This window comes from Dasypus novemcinctus, chromosome 20, assembly GCF_030445035.2.
Source record: "Dasypus novemcinctus isolate mDasNov1 chromosome 20, mDasNov1.1.hap2, whole genome shotgun sequence".
In the NCBI taxonomy this organism is placed as follows: domain Eukaryota; kingdom Metazoa; phylum Chordata; class Mammalia; order Cingulata; family Dasypodidae; genus Dasypus; species Dasypus novemcinctus.
Genome location: NC_080692.1, coordinates 20,584,291 through 20,599,441, shown reverse-complemented (window position 1 = coordinate 20,599,441; position 15,151 = coordinate 20,584,291). Strand labels below are relative to the sequence as shown.

Sequence of the window (15,151 nt, the reverse complement as noted above, 5' to 3'; positions counted from 1 at the left end):
ATCAAGGGCAGGGGCAGGAGGGGCCTCAGACTTGGGCAGTAAAGGACAAATGAGACGTTGAACGCTTTGCCCACATTCTCATCACGGCTTCCTCTACGGCTTCGGCTACACAGGAGCTCCACCATCTGCTCCTGAGGATGGTCTCCTAGCTGGTGGGCTCTCTGAGGGCTGGGATTGCACAGAATGCTTCTTAGCAGATGCATGCATTGAGCACCAACTGTGTGGCAGGCACTGAGGTGTTGGGGACTCCCAGCCCAGGACTTGGTGAATGAAGACACCAATGCCCGCTGGCCACAAACCCTATGAAGTAGAGGGATGGGCACAAGCCTTGAGAACAGCCTGCCAGGGGTGTAGGCTCTGCTCCGTCCTGCACACCACCTCCCTGGAGCCTCCGTTTTCTCGTAGCTAACAAGGGCACTCCAACGTGTACCATGAAGAGTTGTCATACGTAAGAAGTGTCTTCCTCCTTCCTCTCTTCTCCTAGAGTCAGGCAGGCCCTGGGTGCTGTCATGGGTCCTTTGTGACCCAGACAATTCTCCAGAGGCTCTGATTGCCACAGGAGCTTGGGGGCAGCCGGAAGACTGGCCTGGGAATTTGGCCAGGGCACAGCTCTAGGCAAGGCACTTCCCTCCACCGAGCATCCATTTTCTCATCTGTAAAATGAGGAGTCACATGCAATTATTTTATTTCCCTCAAAAAATCTTTATTATAGACATTTTACTAAATTAATACAAATCCAAATTAAAAATTGCCCATGAGCCGATCTGAAAAGACATCAATATTTGTATCAGTTTCTGACACGTGCTAGTCGTTGTCCAGGTGCATTCAATTTTACTGTATTTACATCAATATCATCGATAAAAGAAAAACGTTTCATGCAATTCAGGATCTCACAGCTTTAAAGAGCAGTGCACCTTTCAGAGCACAGGTGGAAGCTCCCCTGAGAGGGTGAAATCGGGGGACTCAGACAGGACAAATGCGGGGACAGGTGAGGAGATGTTCTGATTGGCTGACATTGTTTCCATTTACTTAGGGGGTCCTACAAAGTGGGGAGAAGGCCATTGCTTAGGAATGAGGGAGTTAGCTGGTGATAACTGATCGGCTATATTTAAATTTAGTTTTCTGGGCAAGCAGGGCATTTACAGGATATAAACATTAGCTTAGGTTTTGCTGATGTGGAGCTTAGCATGGGCGACTCTGTTGGGCCAGCCAGATTTTATTTATCATCAAAAATAGGAATTCATATTTTCAGGTAACATTATACCAAGCGTGTCCTTTTTTTTATTCTTCTTTCCTCTGCCCTCTTTTTTTCCCACTCTCTTCTTGATCGAGTAGCCAGTATTAGCACCTTAGTTGTACTTATTCACATATAAATATAGTACATGTATAGAGAATTTGCATTTAAGGGGAGAGGGTCATTGTTTATTTCACAAAACTGGGATCGTGTTATATACATTTCTCTGCAACTTGCTTTTGTCATTTAGCACTATATTGAAGAAATTCATCCAGGCCAAGAGAGTACTAGCTGATGCTTTTTAAAAATTTTTCATTATTCCATGATATGGTTGAGGCTTTCACAAATTATTCAGCTATTCCCTGAATGATGGGGAATCAGGTTATTTCCAGCCTCCTTCCCCACTGAAGCACTGCTGCCATAAACATTTTGTGCAAATACCTTTATGAATGGGTACTTGCGTTTCTATGATAGAAAACCCCAGAGGTGGGATTGCTGGGTCAAAGACGTGTACTCTTGATAATTTCCTAAGAAGCTGTAGCAATGCACACCGGAACAGGTAATGGATAAGGACACTCTCTCCCCACATTCTCACCAGTCTATATAGTTACCAGTCTTTTTTTCTTTTGTCTTTATTTATTTTTTTAATATTACATTAAAAAAATATGAGGTCCCCATATACCCCCCACCCCCCTCACCCCACTCCTCCCCCCATAACAACAATCTCCTTCATCATCATGAGACATTCATTGCACTTGGTGAATACATCTCTGAGCACCGCTGCGCCTCATGGTCAGTGGTCCACATCATAGCCCACACTCTCCCACAGTCCACCCAGTGGGCCATGGGAGGACACACAATGTCCAGTAACTGTCCCTGCAGCACCACCCAGGACAACTCCAAGTCCCAAAAACACCCCCACATCACATCTCTTCCTCCCACTCCCCACCCCCAGCAGCCACCATGGCCACTTTCTCCACACCAATGCCACATTTTCTTCGATTACTAATCACAATAGTTCATGAATAGAATATCAGTAAGTCCACTCTAATCCATACTCTATTCCTTCATCCTGTGGACCTTGGAATGGTTGTGTCCACTCCACATCTATATCAAGAGGGGGCTTAGATTCCACATGGATGCTGGATGCGATCCTCCTGCTTTCAGTTGCAGGCACTCTAGGCTCCATGGTGTGGTGGTTGACCTTCTTCACCTCCATGTTAGCTGGGTGGGGTAAGTCCAATAAACCAGAGTGTAGGAGCTGAAGTCTGTTGAGGCTCAGGGCCTGGCTATCATATGGTCAGTCCAGAGATTCAGGTCCCCTGGCTATATATTAAACCCCAGCACCAACTACAGTTCCGGTAAAAGTAACAGGAGAGGCTTGTGAACAAAGATCACATCTGAGTCCAGCTCCATCACACAGAAACACAAACTCCAAAGTAGGGCCAACTGACATGGCACTGAACGCCATCTGCCATGACCATAGAACCTGTGGGTCTCTGTAGCCCTCAGAAGAACCATACCCGGGTTGCCAGTCTTTTTAATGTTTGTCAGTCTAAAGGATGGGAAATGGCATCTCAATGTTACTTTCATTTACATCTTCCTTTTTCCTAGTAAGATGGAGCATTTTTCCATATGTTTATTGAAATTCCTCGTCTATCAACTGCCTGCTTATATCTTTTGCTCATTTTTTTCTACTGGGTTTGTCTTTGCATTATGAATTTGCCTTCTGCCATCTGTGATGCAAATATATTTTCTGAGTCTATCACTTGTCTTTTGACTTATTAGGGTATCTTTTTTTGATACAAGATGTTTTCATTTATATGTAATCAGATGTTTATCCTGCACTTAAGGGCTTTTCAGTTTCCTGTTTTGTTTTAAAAGTCTCCCCGACACAAAAGGCTATATTCATAAGTTTCCTTCTAAATTTTTCTCGTTTATTTAGTTTTCATTTAAATGTGTAATCTCTCCGAAATTAATTGTTGCCAAATTAAGGTAGGCTCAAATGTTATTTTCTTCCATGAGAACAGCCAAACTCAGCAGTTTCCAGTTTATGCTTTGGAGCCTAGAGGCTTCCAAGAGGGGCCAGGGGGGAGGGGGGTGGGCACTAAAATTGGAGCTAGGAGGTCAGGAATCAACCCTGGCGCTAGTCTGCATCCCTTCCAGGGATCTCTGCTGCCCCTGAAATTCTGACATTGCCTGACTCCATAATGCCCAGTACAGCAATTACTTGTTAAGGGAAAGAAGGCAACGGTCAGCATAACTTTATCCAAGAGTAATTTCAATATCAAATCCAAATTGGCTCAAAGTGGATATTAGAATAGCAGCCTATTAGAGCTGGAAGGGACCTGGAAATCATCTTGTCTAGAGGCTCTCAATCCTGGCTGCCTTCAGAATCACTCCAGAGCTTGTAAAAAGCACTGGTGCCCTGCGCCCATGCCGGACCATGCACGTCAGCTTTTCTGACGGTGGGGTCCAGGCATCAGTATTTTTAAAAATGTCCCTGGCGATTCTAAAATATAGCCAGGGTTGAAAACCATTGCTCTAACTCACCCCTCTGATTTCTTTAGTAGATAAACTGAGAGCCAGAAAGGGTGAGCTGCATAGCACACAGTTGGCTAGCGGCAGAGCTGAGTCTAGAACCCAGCTCTCCTCCCTCATACGCTGGCGCCTTGTCTGAGTCAACCAAATCCCCCATCTCAGGCGGGCAGCATCATACTTTGGGCTTTCAGTTTGCAACACTCATGTCTGTGTGAATACTTTGTACCTTTGTGTGTGTTTACTGCATGGTAATTCTGTGCATCGTGGACGAATAGACCTCGTACTGCCTTGTTGGACTTTAGTGGGAAACAGGGTCATAAAGAACTAAGTATGTTCGTGAACCATAGCAAATGTGTGTCACTATTATGGGGTGTTGATGGGAGAACACACCCAATGGAAACTTTGGACTAGAGTTAACAGAAATGTTTCAATATTCCTTCATCAGTTGTAGCAAAGGAACCCACCAACTTTAAGGGTCAACATTACGGGTGTTTATGGTGTACAGGGTTTTTTTTTTAGAGTAATGAATATGTTTGTTTTTTATATATATGTAATTTTTTTTCAAGATTTATTTTTATTTATTTCTTCCCACCCCTTCATTGTTTGCATTTGCTGTGTCTGCTTATTGTGTGCTTGTTTTCCTTTCTTAGGAGGCCCCGGGAACTGAACCAGGGGCCTCCCATGTGGGAGGGAGGTGCTTAATCTCTTGAGTCACCTTCTGCTCCCTGCTTTGTTGGGTCTTTCATTATGTTTTCCTCCTTTTGTCTCTTCTTGCATCATCTTGTTGCATCAGCTTGCTGCAACAGCCCGTCGCATCAGCTTGCTATCTTGTTCACCTTCTTTAAGAGCCACCAGGAACCAAACCTGGGACCTCTCATGTGGGAGGCAGAAGCTCAATCTCTTGAGTCACATCCACTTCCTAGGAGTAATGAATATGTTTTAAAATTGATGGTGGTGAGGAATGCACAACTCTGATCAGCCTGAGACCAACTGACTGTGCAATTTGGATGGATTGTAGGGAGTATGCCTATATCTCAATAAAACTGCTTTTGAAGAAAGAGCTAACTATGATAAGAGGTAGAGTGGAGTAAGGATGAGCGCACGCCGAGGAGCCTGCCGTGGGGACGGGGGTGCAGGTGGGGCCAGAGCTAGCTGGCCCCGGAGGTCAGCGAGGCTTCATGCAGGGGCGGTATTTGAACTGGGCCTGAAGGGTGGTGGAAAAGACTTTGATGAAGAGCGAATCGGCGCTGCGCCTCCTTCTCCGGGCGCCCTCAGGGCTGCACAGCGGCCAGTTTCGGGGCTCAGAAGGCGGGGAAGGGGGCAGCCAGGCTCCAGGGCGCGCGCTGACCTCCCCTCTGTTCCGTCCGCAGGAATGAGACCGTGCTGCACCAGTTCTGCTGCCCAGCCGCCGACGCCGAGCAGAGGCCCGCCTGCTCCGACCTGGCCGCCCACAGGTGGGCCCGCGCCCGCGCCGCCCTCCCCGGCCCCCGCATCCCCCCCTCGGAGCAAAACACGCACCTCCCTGCTCTGCGGCCCCCTGCTCCCGAGTCCTGCTCCCGTTTATGTCTATGTTCTGCCTCCTTCCTCGTACTTCCATTTCTCTTTCCTTCTCCTGGACCCCAGACAAGCCGTTTCCAACTTTTGAGGTCCTTTGTTCCCTGTTGTTCAAATCCCAAACCTGTGCTCCTTTCTTACACAGACTACCTAAAATAGACATGGTTTAAAATTCAAGGAAAATTTCGTTTGATCGTATGTGCAAAGCACATGCCTGGCGCTTAGTGGGCTCTCAGCCAGTGGCGGTGCCCGTCCTTCCTCCTATAGCCGAGAGTTCTATTTTTCCTTTCTAATCCCTCTCCTTCCAGAGAGGATCCAAGGCGGCTGGCTTTAATCTTGAGGCTTTCTCAACACTGGCTGAGTTCTCACAGCCAGGGCAGGAAGGGGCCTGGCAAAGCGCAGGCGTGGCGCCGCCGTCCCAGGCTGTCTTCACTTCTCTTCTGCGTGACTCACGCTCGCGCGCTCCCTGCCTCCTTGCTCTAGCCTCTCTCCACTGCGTTTTCACGGTCCTCTCTCCACACCCATCTCTGTCTCCCTGCCCTTCCGTTTGTCCATCCCTCCTCTTCCTCTCCAGCCTCAGTTTCCTCTCTCTTTCCTTGACCTGTGTGCATTACCGGCCTCTGACTTTTATTACAATTTGTTCTCGACTCTTTTTCTGCCCATTTTTCTGTCTGAGTTCTGCCCGTTTCTCTTTTCTTGACTCGTACTTTATTCGCTGGGTGTCAGGTTTCTTGGGTTCTGGGGTGACAGTTGCCCCACTTCAGTCTCCTCTGGAAGTTAGGTGACTCTCCGGGCCTCGGTTTGCTTGTCTGTGTAATGGAGGCGTTGGTCCCTCTAGAAAGAGACATTTGCGTGACAGCCAAAGGGGCCCCTCGTGCCAGGCAGCTGTTATTATCCGTGCTCATGTGAGCGGAAAGGAAGGGTCAGGGCACTTGGGGGACTTGTGCGCAGCCCCCCACAGTGGGTACTAAAGCCTTGACTTCTGACTCCTAGCACCCACATTTCCAGGTAGGATTCGATGACTCCACCATCTTTTCCCCCGGGACTCCCTTAGACATGACGAGGCAGTACCAGGGAGGGTGGCTGCTGGCCTTGGGGTGCAGAGGCCACCTCCTCAAAGAGGCTATTTGTTTTCCCTTAAGGGGAGTCAGCGGAGGTCAGACTCTGAGACGGGAAGCTGGGGAGCAGGCAGGGCTCCGCGGAGGGGACTTGGGTGTGGGGCCCCAGAGAGGGGGCACGCCTTCAGGAGCCTTCCATCAGTGCGGGGGCAGAACCGGGTGACCCCTGATAGTTTTCTAGGGCTTCCAACGCTGAGCCCCGCACGCTGGGGGGCTTACCACAAGAGAAGTTTATTGTCTCAGTTCTGGAGGCCAGAAGTCCAAGGTCGAGGTGCTGGGAGGGCCCGGCTCCCGCTGAGGCCTGCGGGAGAGATGGGAGAGAACCTGCCTCACCTCGTGGAGCTTCTGGGTGCTGCGGCCCACCCTGGGCATCCCCTGGCGCGCGACCGCGGCACGCCAGGCTCTGCCCCCGTTGTCACATGGCCGTCACCCTATGTGGGGTCCCCGTCCTCTCGTCTTCTTATAAGGACACTAGCCAGATTGGACGAAGGGCCCCCTATCCCAGGATTAATTTTAATTGCATCTTCAATGGCCCTACTTGCACGTAAGGCCACATTGGCAGGGCTGGGGGTCAGGTGCGGCATGTCTTTGTGGGGAGCACGGTTCAACCCACGGCACGGGCCCCGCTGGAGGGTGGGAGGCACCAGGGCAGGACAAGCGCCGAGGGGTCTCCGGGTGCCAGGCTTTGCACTCAGGCCCTGTCAAAAGGCCCCTCGGAGCCTGGAGCTGCTCCCCATCCACATCCTTTCCATGCCCCCACACTGAAAGTGGCTCCCCTGGAAAAGAGGAGACAGTAAGAGAGAAAGGGACAGCGGCGCAGGGTGGGGGTGCTCTGGGAGGAGCGCTGGAGAGGCTTACCATCCAGACATTCTCCAGAACCTCCTTCCTAAGCGGTTCCTTCCCTGGTAGGTGAGGAGGCCAGAGACAAACCATCTAGCCGCCTCGCTCCCTGCGGGTCCCGCTAGATTTGGTGAGAACCGTGGTGGTGTCACCAAGCACAGGTGAGGGTGGAGGGGACGGCGCCCACACCCCGGGCCTTTCCCTGCTCCTTCCACTCTCACGGCCCCCTCCTGCTTTTTCGGGCCAGCACCCCTCTGGCTGCCTGCCCAGCCCCCCGGGGGCAGCCCCTGCTCTTGGAGGGAAGGGGGGAGCGAGAGCCGCGAGGACAGCGTCTGAGAACGTGAGTACGTGTGTGTCTGGGGCGGCTGCCCCTCGTGGGGGCCTCGGTTCCAAGGAAAGTGTGTTCTTTTCCAAGATTCGGGGTGGGCCGGGAGGCAATCCGTGGTCTTAGTTTCCACAGGGTTGGCTGTTTGCGTTCCCCTTGGCGGGCAGGTGCGGGGCGGGGGCGGGGCCTGCAGTGCGAAGGCGCAAGCCCCCTAGCGGGGGAGAGGGACTCTGAACCCCAGTTATTCCAACCCCAGTTATTCCCTGAACCCCAGTTATTCCAACTGTCCTGTCTGTCTGACTCGTCGTTTCCCAGATCGTGTTTCCGTCTGTCTGTCTGTCTGATGTCAGTTTCTCAGCTTCTCTGGGAGGAGGCTCTCTGGACATTGTCTGGACAGCCCAGCAGCGTGTGTGTCAGTCTGTCTGTCTGCTCTTGGCTCCTTGGGGGACGCCCATCCTTCTCCCATCGAGCTCCCATCATCACTCCCCTCCCCTCACTGAAGACCTTCCCAGCCCCTCAGCCCTTCCCCAAACCAGGGCCCCCCTCCAGAGAGGAGGGGCCCCAACTCCCTCCGAGTGTCTCCAGCAGACAGTGCCAAGGTTGGGGGCTGGGCTGATGGCTGGCACCGGGTGGGTGGGTCCCAAAGCCCCGCTGCGGGCCCCCAGGGGCTCCCACCTGGGAGGTGGGATGCTGCCCCCCTGGCCAGCCTGGCCTCCCACCAGCTCTGCAGGGGTCCCCCAAGTCCTGGCCTCCTCTGAGGGGTTCCAGGGCTCAGGCTTTGTGGCCGCTGAGCCAGCCACCAGAGTCCCCTCGCCTTCCTCTGGACCCCAGCCGAGGCCAGGTGGCCCAGCGCCAGGTGTGCGGGTCCCTGCCCCAGAGCTGTGAGGCTGAGCAAAATCCCTTTCCTTGAGCTCCGGGCTCGTCCCCTGGGGGCTGCGGGGGCAGTTTATTAGATAAGCCGATTACCCACAGGTGGAGGGGGCTGCTTCAGCCTGGGACAAGTCCCCAGCCCCAGACAAGCCCCTGCTCTGCTGAGGAAGGCCGCCATGGGGGGGGGGGTTGGGGTAACCCCCCCAGAAGCAGGAAAGCCTCAGCCCCACTGGGGGCTGGGACCTCACTGCCCGGCCCGGGGAGCGGGTGGTCGGGGAAACTTTACCTGGGGCCCTGATGCCTGCCAGGGAGGGACAGTAACATGGAGGGGGGTGGGGGGGACACACTGAGAGCATCTGGAAGCTGGGTGGCTGTGAGGAGGCAGGGGGGCCAGGAGCTGGGGCACGGAGGAGCAGTTATGGGGCTGCACGGCCAGGTAGAGTCCTCACCATTGTGCCTTGGTCCCCCCCATACCCCTTAAGTGCATTAGGGTAATTAGGCTCTCAGAGGCCCTGAGTGGGAGCTGGGGGGGGGCGGGCCCCCACAGCCAGGCTGGGCCATCCCTACTCTCCAGGCCATCCCCCCCACCCAGAGCTGCGGGTGGACCCCCTCCCCACCTGCTCCCCGCTGCCTGCTAATGACAGGGCTTTATTCTGGGCAGCTGAATAGGCTGGTAATTGCAGCCCTACTTTCCATCCCTCTCGGCTCCCACCCTCCCAGGCTCTCGGTGACATTCGGAACAATGACCCGGGAGCTGGCCAGCCGCCTCCCAGCCTCGAGCAGAATGGCAGTCTGTTTGTCTCCGTGGGTGGCAGCGGGGCCAGGACGAGGCAGATCGGCTTCTATGAGAGTGATGAGCGGAGGCGTGGGGGGGAGGCTCGAACTGGGAGGGAGCAGAGGACCCCAACCCCAGGGGAGGAGGAGGGCCAGGGGCTCTGGGGGTGGGGGAAGGGCTCTTGGCTCCGCACACTGACCTGACTCCCTCCCCTACGTGGTCCTCCCTCCTCGCCCCCCCACCCCCCCACTCGAGGGGGGAAGAGACACTCTTAAGTATTGAACGTACTATTTACTGAATGCGCCAGGGCACTGCGTTAAGCACTCCTGATATTTTTTTTTAACTTTGATTTGCATTTAACTCCCGATATTTTATTTCCCTTAATTCTGCCCCATAGATGTTATTCCCATTCACAGATAAGGGACCTGGGTTGGGAAGAGTTCAGGTGCCTTGCAAGAGGGACCACGGCTAATCAGCCCTGAAGCTAGAAGGTGAGCCCAGGTCTAAACCCAGAACTCAACCTTTGTCCACTGAGCCACTGCTGGGAATTTTTTAAAAAAACAGCTCCAGAGAATCCCACCAGCCATTTCGTTTGATCTTAAATAGCCTCTTTTTTCCCCCTCATGATAAGTGGTACTCACTCATGGTTGGAAATGTGGAAAGTACAAAAATCCAAAGAAGAAAATTAAAATCTGACCTGGCCCTATGGAATGAACTACTGTTCATATTTTGCTGTGCAACCTTCTAGGGTTTTATTCTGTGCACTGGGCTTTACATTTCTCCCCTCCCCGTTTTTTAAAAAAGGATTATGCCACCTGTAGTTCCCGCTTCGTGTACTGCACCTATTTAGAGAGCCACCTGCCCTCACCTGTCCCCTGCCCCCGCCCCGGTGACTCCCCATCTCCCATCCCTCACCTGCAGCAGGTGGGCAGCAGGTGGGCAGCAGGAGGGCTGGAGGTCTGCTGGAAGCTGCCACCCTTGATAGCTTGAGGCGGGGACTCCCCCCAAGACCGGCTGGCGGGGACAGCCCTGCATCAAGATCGCCAGAGCATCTGCGGGGCCTCTCCTCGCCTCTCTCCAGCTGGCTGTGATCCGGAGCCTTGATCAATAGACCAGCCCGTGTTTACCCAGCGATTACAGAGCAATTAAATTCTCAATCGATACAGTTTAGTCTTCAAACAGCTGGGCTGGGGAGCACCGGCGGCCCGTGCGTGGTCGCCCCTGGGGCTCAGAACCCGGGGGAGCTGGCCTGCCCACCGGGGGCACAGGGCGACTGGGTGGGACGCCAAGGCACTGAGAAGGACACCACGGCCCCACGGACAGTCCTCGCGGCTGGCCTTGCTGGAGCCATGGAGGCAGGTGAAATGGCGAGGCCCAGGGGAAGTTTTCTTGTCTCCTTTGGGATCCCGCGTCTTTGGGAGCTCTGGGGAATAAAACTGGGAGGACCAGCCAGTAACTGAGTCTGCAAAGATTATTACCCTCTGCAGGGGTGGGGGGTGGTGGGACCTCGCCCCGGAGGCCAGGGAAAGTCCCGCGATGCTCAGCTGCAGAGGGGAGCGTCTTGTTGGGTGGGATTCCTGGGGGTGGGAGCCCCTGTCTGGCGTGGGGCGGGGCTAGCCCTGCAAGGACAGAAAGGGCAGCCAGGGAGGGCAGGGGCTGCTCGGCAGGTCGGCTCAGCGGGGTCTCCGTGGATTCACAACAGACTCCAGCTTGCCTGGGATCCAGGAGGCACAAGGAGCGATGTCCTTTGACACGTTCCGGGCTGGGGAGCACTCCACATTTCCGGAGAGAGTCTGGTTTTGCTGTGACTTGTGCCACGTAGTCCCCTTGCTGTGCCCGGGGCGGGGACGTGAAACTCATGTTTGGAGTGGAGAATCTGCCCAGGCCCAGCTCCAGGGCTGGTTAAATCATCCTCTCAGACTGTGTGTGTGACTCTGATTGTCCCTGGAGGTTACGTAGGAAACTCACCTGTCCGTGGCAGGGTGAGTGAGGCCACCACGGGGCTACCTGCAAGGGGCTGCTAGGTAAGACAGACTGCCTGCCAGCAGCGCGCTTGGAGCTGACACGAGGAGAGTTCCCCCTCCCGTGTTCTGCGTTACATCCATATACCTGAGTGCCCCCACCCCGGAGCCCGGAAAGAGAAAACTAGCTCTCACGTGCGGAGCGTTTGTGACGTGGTCGGCCAGGATCATCTGATTCAGTCTTCACTACAGGCTCATGTACTATTATTATTCCCATTTTATGGATGAGAAAACTGAGGATCAGGGCCCATGAATCCCTTGGTGAAGAGCCACGTGGCTGGAAAAGAGCAGAGCTGGGACTGGAATGGGTCAGTCTGCTGCAGCCTTTAACCTCAGGAGTCAGATGGCAAAAGAAGGGAGGTGTTTCCAAGTACATAAAGTGAAGGTGGGCGCGGGGGAAGAGCCGGGTCCCACCTCCCCAGCCGCAGGAGGCGGGCTGCTTAGGGCTATCTCTCCCCAGAGAGCCTGGCGTGTGGTCAGGGGCTGAGAAGGCTGCGCCTGCCTTTGCCTCTCGCCCTGCTCAGGGGGCCTGTTTGCCGAGGAGATTATTTGGGGGGTGAGGAGGAGAGGAGGGAACCAACACTAGGCTTTATTAGAAATAAATGTAACTAAAAACAGTACTTCCAGGACAACAAAACGAAAGATCCCACAAGGAATCTCTAGTTTTTTCTGTTCAGTTGTTGTTCTTTAATGCAGAGTTTTGCCCAGTTTTCTGGGAAGCAAGCACTTGTTTCATTTACCAAAAACTGCTCGTTTGAATCTTTTGGATATTCTTCTTTTCCCCTTCCCAGCAAGAGTGAGCTCTCTTTGCAGGCCCAGAGATTTTTCGAAACCTACTATTTCCCGTGCTTTTATTTTTTTCTCCTCTGAGAGGTCAGCTTGGCCCATTCATTTATCTGTTGACCACTAGCACGAGCATGATAACAATGGATCGATTCAATGAGGGTATCTGACATATGACCAAGAGGGTTTTTAATCCGTTTCATCAAAATCGAATTAAAAAAGAAAAATGGAAATAATCATAATCAAGATTAAGAGTCTTAAAGACTTTACTGCTTTTGAAAGGTCTTCAAATGGCTTTCTTTTGTGATGATTTAAAAAACAAGCGGGGCCTGCTGCCTGCAGCAGGGAGGGGCTCGTTGCTTAGAGGTCTTGCTCCCACAGTTCCGCCCTGTCGTCTGCGCCTGCGGGGCCCCTTGGCGGGGAGAAGCGGCCCCTCCCTCTGTGCCATCCGAGCGCTGGCGGGAGTTAAATGAGTTGGTCCGAGAAAGGGAGGCAGGACTGCGGAGGGAGGGCGCAGGGGGCAGCCGGTGGGGGGTCGCCCTGGGGCCCTGCCCTCCCTTTCCTCACTCTCCAGCCTGGGTCCCTTCCCCAAGCCCCAGCACTCAAGACCCCCAAGGGGCTGAGGCTTCATGGCGCAGCCTCCCACCCTGCGCTTAGGCCCACGAGGTGCCGTGGAAAGTCCCGCGTGGCCGTAAGTGTCAGATCCGCCACCGTGGGAAAGACACACGGACGTGGGACGGAAGACAGAGAAGGATGGCGGTCCTCGGTTCTCAGGTCCAGGGGCCCGAGCACCCTCCCCCCATCCTCATTGCCCTTATGCTGCGCCTTCGCCAGCCGGCCTGCGCCGGGCCTGCACCCCCCAGGCCGAAGCCCCCGGGAAGGGACCCTGAAGGCTAAAGTGGGGAGCCGGGGCAGCCAGGGAGCCCTGGGCCCACTCATTCATTCACAAGCATGTGCCAGCCCGGCCTGTGCCCGGCACGGGGCCTGCAACGACAGCCCCTGCCTCGGAGGTGCGCGCCACGCCGTGCTGTGCCGTGGGGAAGAGACACGAGCATCTCTAACCCGCCGAGGGGGCTGCAGCGGTGGGGAGATGCCCGAGGCACTGCGAGAGGGTCAGCCAGGTCCCGGGTCCCCAGGCAGAGGGGATGCCCAGTGCCAGCCCCAGAGGAGGGAACGAGCATGGCGGGGGTGGGACCACGGGGGGCCACGTGCCTCGGGCGTGATGCCTAAGAGGGCGACAGTGTTGGGAACGAGCATGGCGGGGGTGGGACCATGGGGGGCCACGTGCTTTGAGCACAAAGTACAAGAGGGCGACAGCGTCGGGGCCACTCGCGGGCCTGCGCCCGTGGGCTCTGCTGCATGTGCTTTCCCAGGAGAACCACCGGGTGAGGACCGACTGGCCAGGGAGGAGGAGGGAAGGAGGGAGACAGAGTGAGTGAGAGAGGAGGGCGGGCGAGAGAGCAGAGAGGGCCGGGGAGCAGAGGGGCACAGGAGGGAGTGGGAGGAAGTGAGGAAGTGGCACAGAGGTGTGAAGAGAGGGAGAGCCAGGCGGAGGAGATGGGGGTGTAAGGGGGGCACGGCACGCGTCATCGTCATCGGGGCTCCCAGGCCTGGGGTGGGTTGTGGCGGTGGGCACAGCTTGGGGGGCCCGAGGGCCTGAGCAGGGTTGTGATCGGTGACAGGAGAGGGGTGGGGTAAGGGGGCTGCCGCCTTCCCCGTGCATTCTGGAGAGAAAGCAGAATTGAAGGGGGCAGGGAGGTTTCCAGTGGGGGTGACAGGGTCACGGAGGGGCCTCCGAGAGATGGCAACTTGGAGGAGGAGCGAGGGACGTGGGGTGGAGAGGGGGGCGATGGAGGAAGATGAGCTCCGCTGGGGGAGCCTTCGTGCGCGGGGCTGTGGGTCTCCTGGTGGAGCTGGAAGCTGGGACACTGTGGTTCAGATCTGGAAGCTGTGGCTGGGGGAGGGGGCAGCGTCTGAAAGCCCCGGAGCGGTGGGGCCAGAGGAGGGTGCAGAGGGGGATGGCAGAGGCCTAGGAACGGCATGGACCAGGGACCCGGATGGGAGAGCCAGCGCCCCTGCCGGGAAGGGGCTCTTTAGAGGCCAGGCTGGTCAGGCGGCCCCGCCCGCACACCTTCCCGGCTGCTCACTGACTCCACTTCCCCCAGTGTTGTGGGCAGTGCAGAGGAAGGGTCGGTGGACTCAGACCCACAGGGCGCCAGGCCAAGGGGTGAGCTTGCCCTTTGTTCTCCAGGTAGGAGACCGAGGACCAGAGAGGAGGCGGGGCCCCAGCTCTCCCGGCCGCTTACACGCAGAAGCAGGTAGAAGCAGGCTCCCAACCAAGCTGCTGCTTCCCCGCCAGCCAGACCTCGCCCGGCTCTGCCCTCCTCTGGCTGTCTGCTTCGTCCCCAAGGTTCCTCGTAGCAGTGATTCGACAAGAAGGACAGGGACGGGACCTGCACAAGGGCAGAAGCACCCACAGAGCAAAACAAGGGCAAGTGTATGAGGTCCACTGGGGACCCGGGAAGCTGATGGAAAGTGCAGCGTTCCAAATGAGACTGAGCCCGTGGAAGGAAAGGGACGCGCTGGATGGGACAATGCAGTGGCTTTTTCCTTTCTACACGCCACTTGTTGGTAAAACAGTACTTTTAGGGCATGAAAGGAAATTTTGAAAGGGAAGAAAGCCCCACCTTACCCATAAGCCCTCAGCCAGGCGCTGACTGATGGCTTTTGTTTTCCCTGTTTCCTGGATGCTGGGATGGGGCTCCTGGGAAGCCGCGGGAAGGGCAGGGCGCCCACCGTCCTTCCTCCATGCTGGCAGGTCTCAGGATCTGACCTCTCCTTGGATGCAGTTTTCTTCACCCCAAGGCCGGAAGGGATGGGGAATGAGAAGGGTTACGGGGAGAAGCTTACACAACTCCCTTCCATTCTTCCACTCATTTAATCCTCACCTGCCTCTGCTGGAGTCTGAAAGGCAAGCGTTATTGTGCCCATTTTACAGCTAAGGAAATAGCCTCAGAGAAGGTGGGTCAAGTCCGTAAAGGTAGAAACTGGCGGAGGTAGGACTAGAGCCCATTCGGAGAGAGGAGGAGC

General features: G+C 55.3%; 1 protein-coding gene across 5 annotated transcripts in view; it reads left to right on the top strand.

Annotated features, from left to right (window-relative positions):
• Window positions 1-15,151, top strand: part of IQSEC3 (IQ motif and Sec7 domain ArfGEF 3) — a 108,030-nt gene that overhangs the window by 29,575 nt on the left and 63,304 nt on the right. For 4 of the 5 annotated variants that reach the window (XM_058282579.2, XM_058282576.2, XM_058282578.2 and 1 more), the window contains exon 2: window positions 5,146-5,229. In XM_058282579.2, the coding sequence (XP_058138562.1) occupies window positions 5,146-5,229 (84 nt within the window). Of the gene's footprint in view, window positions 1-5,145; window positions 5,230-15,151 lie in introns of those variants that run through there. The other variant, XM_058282580.1, reaches the window with a different exon arrangement.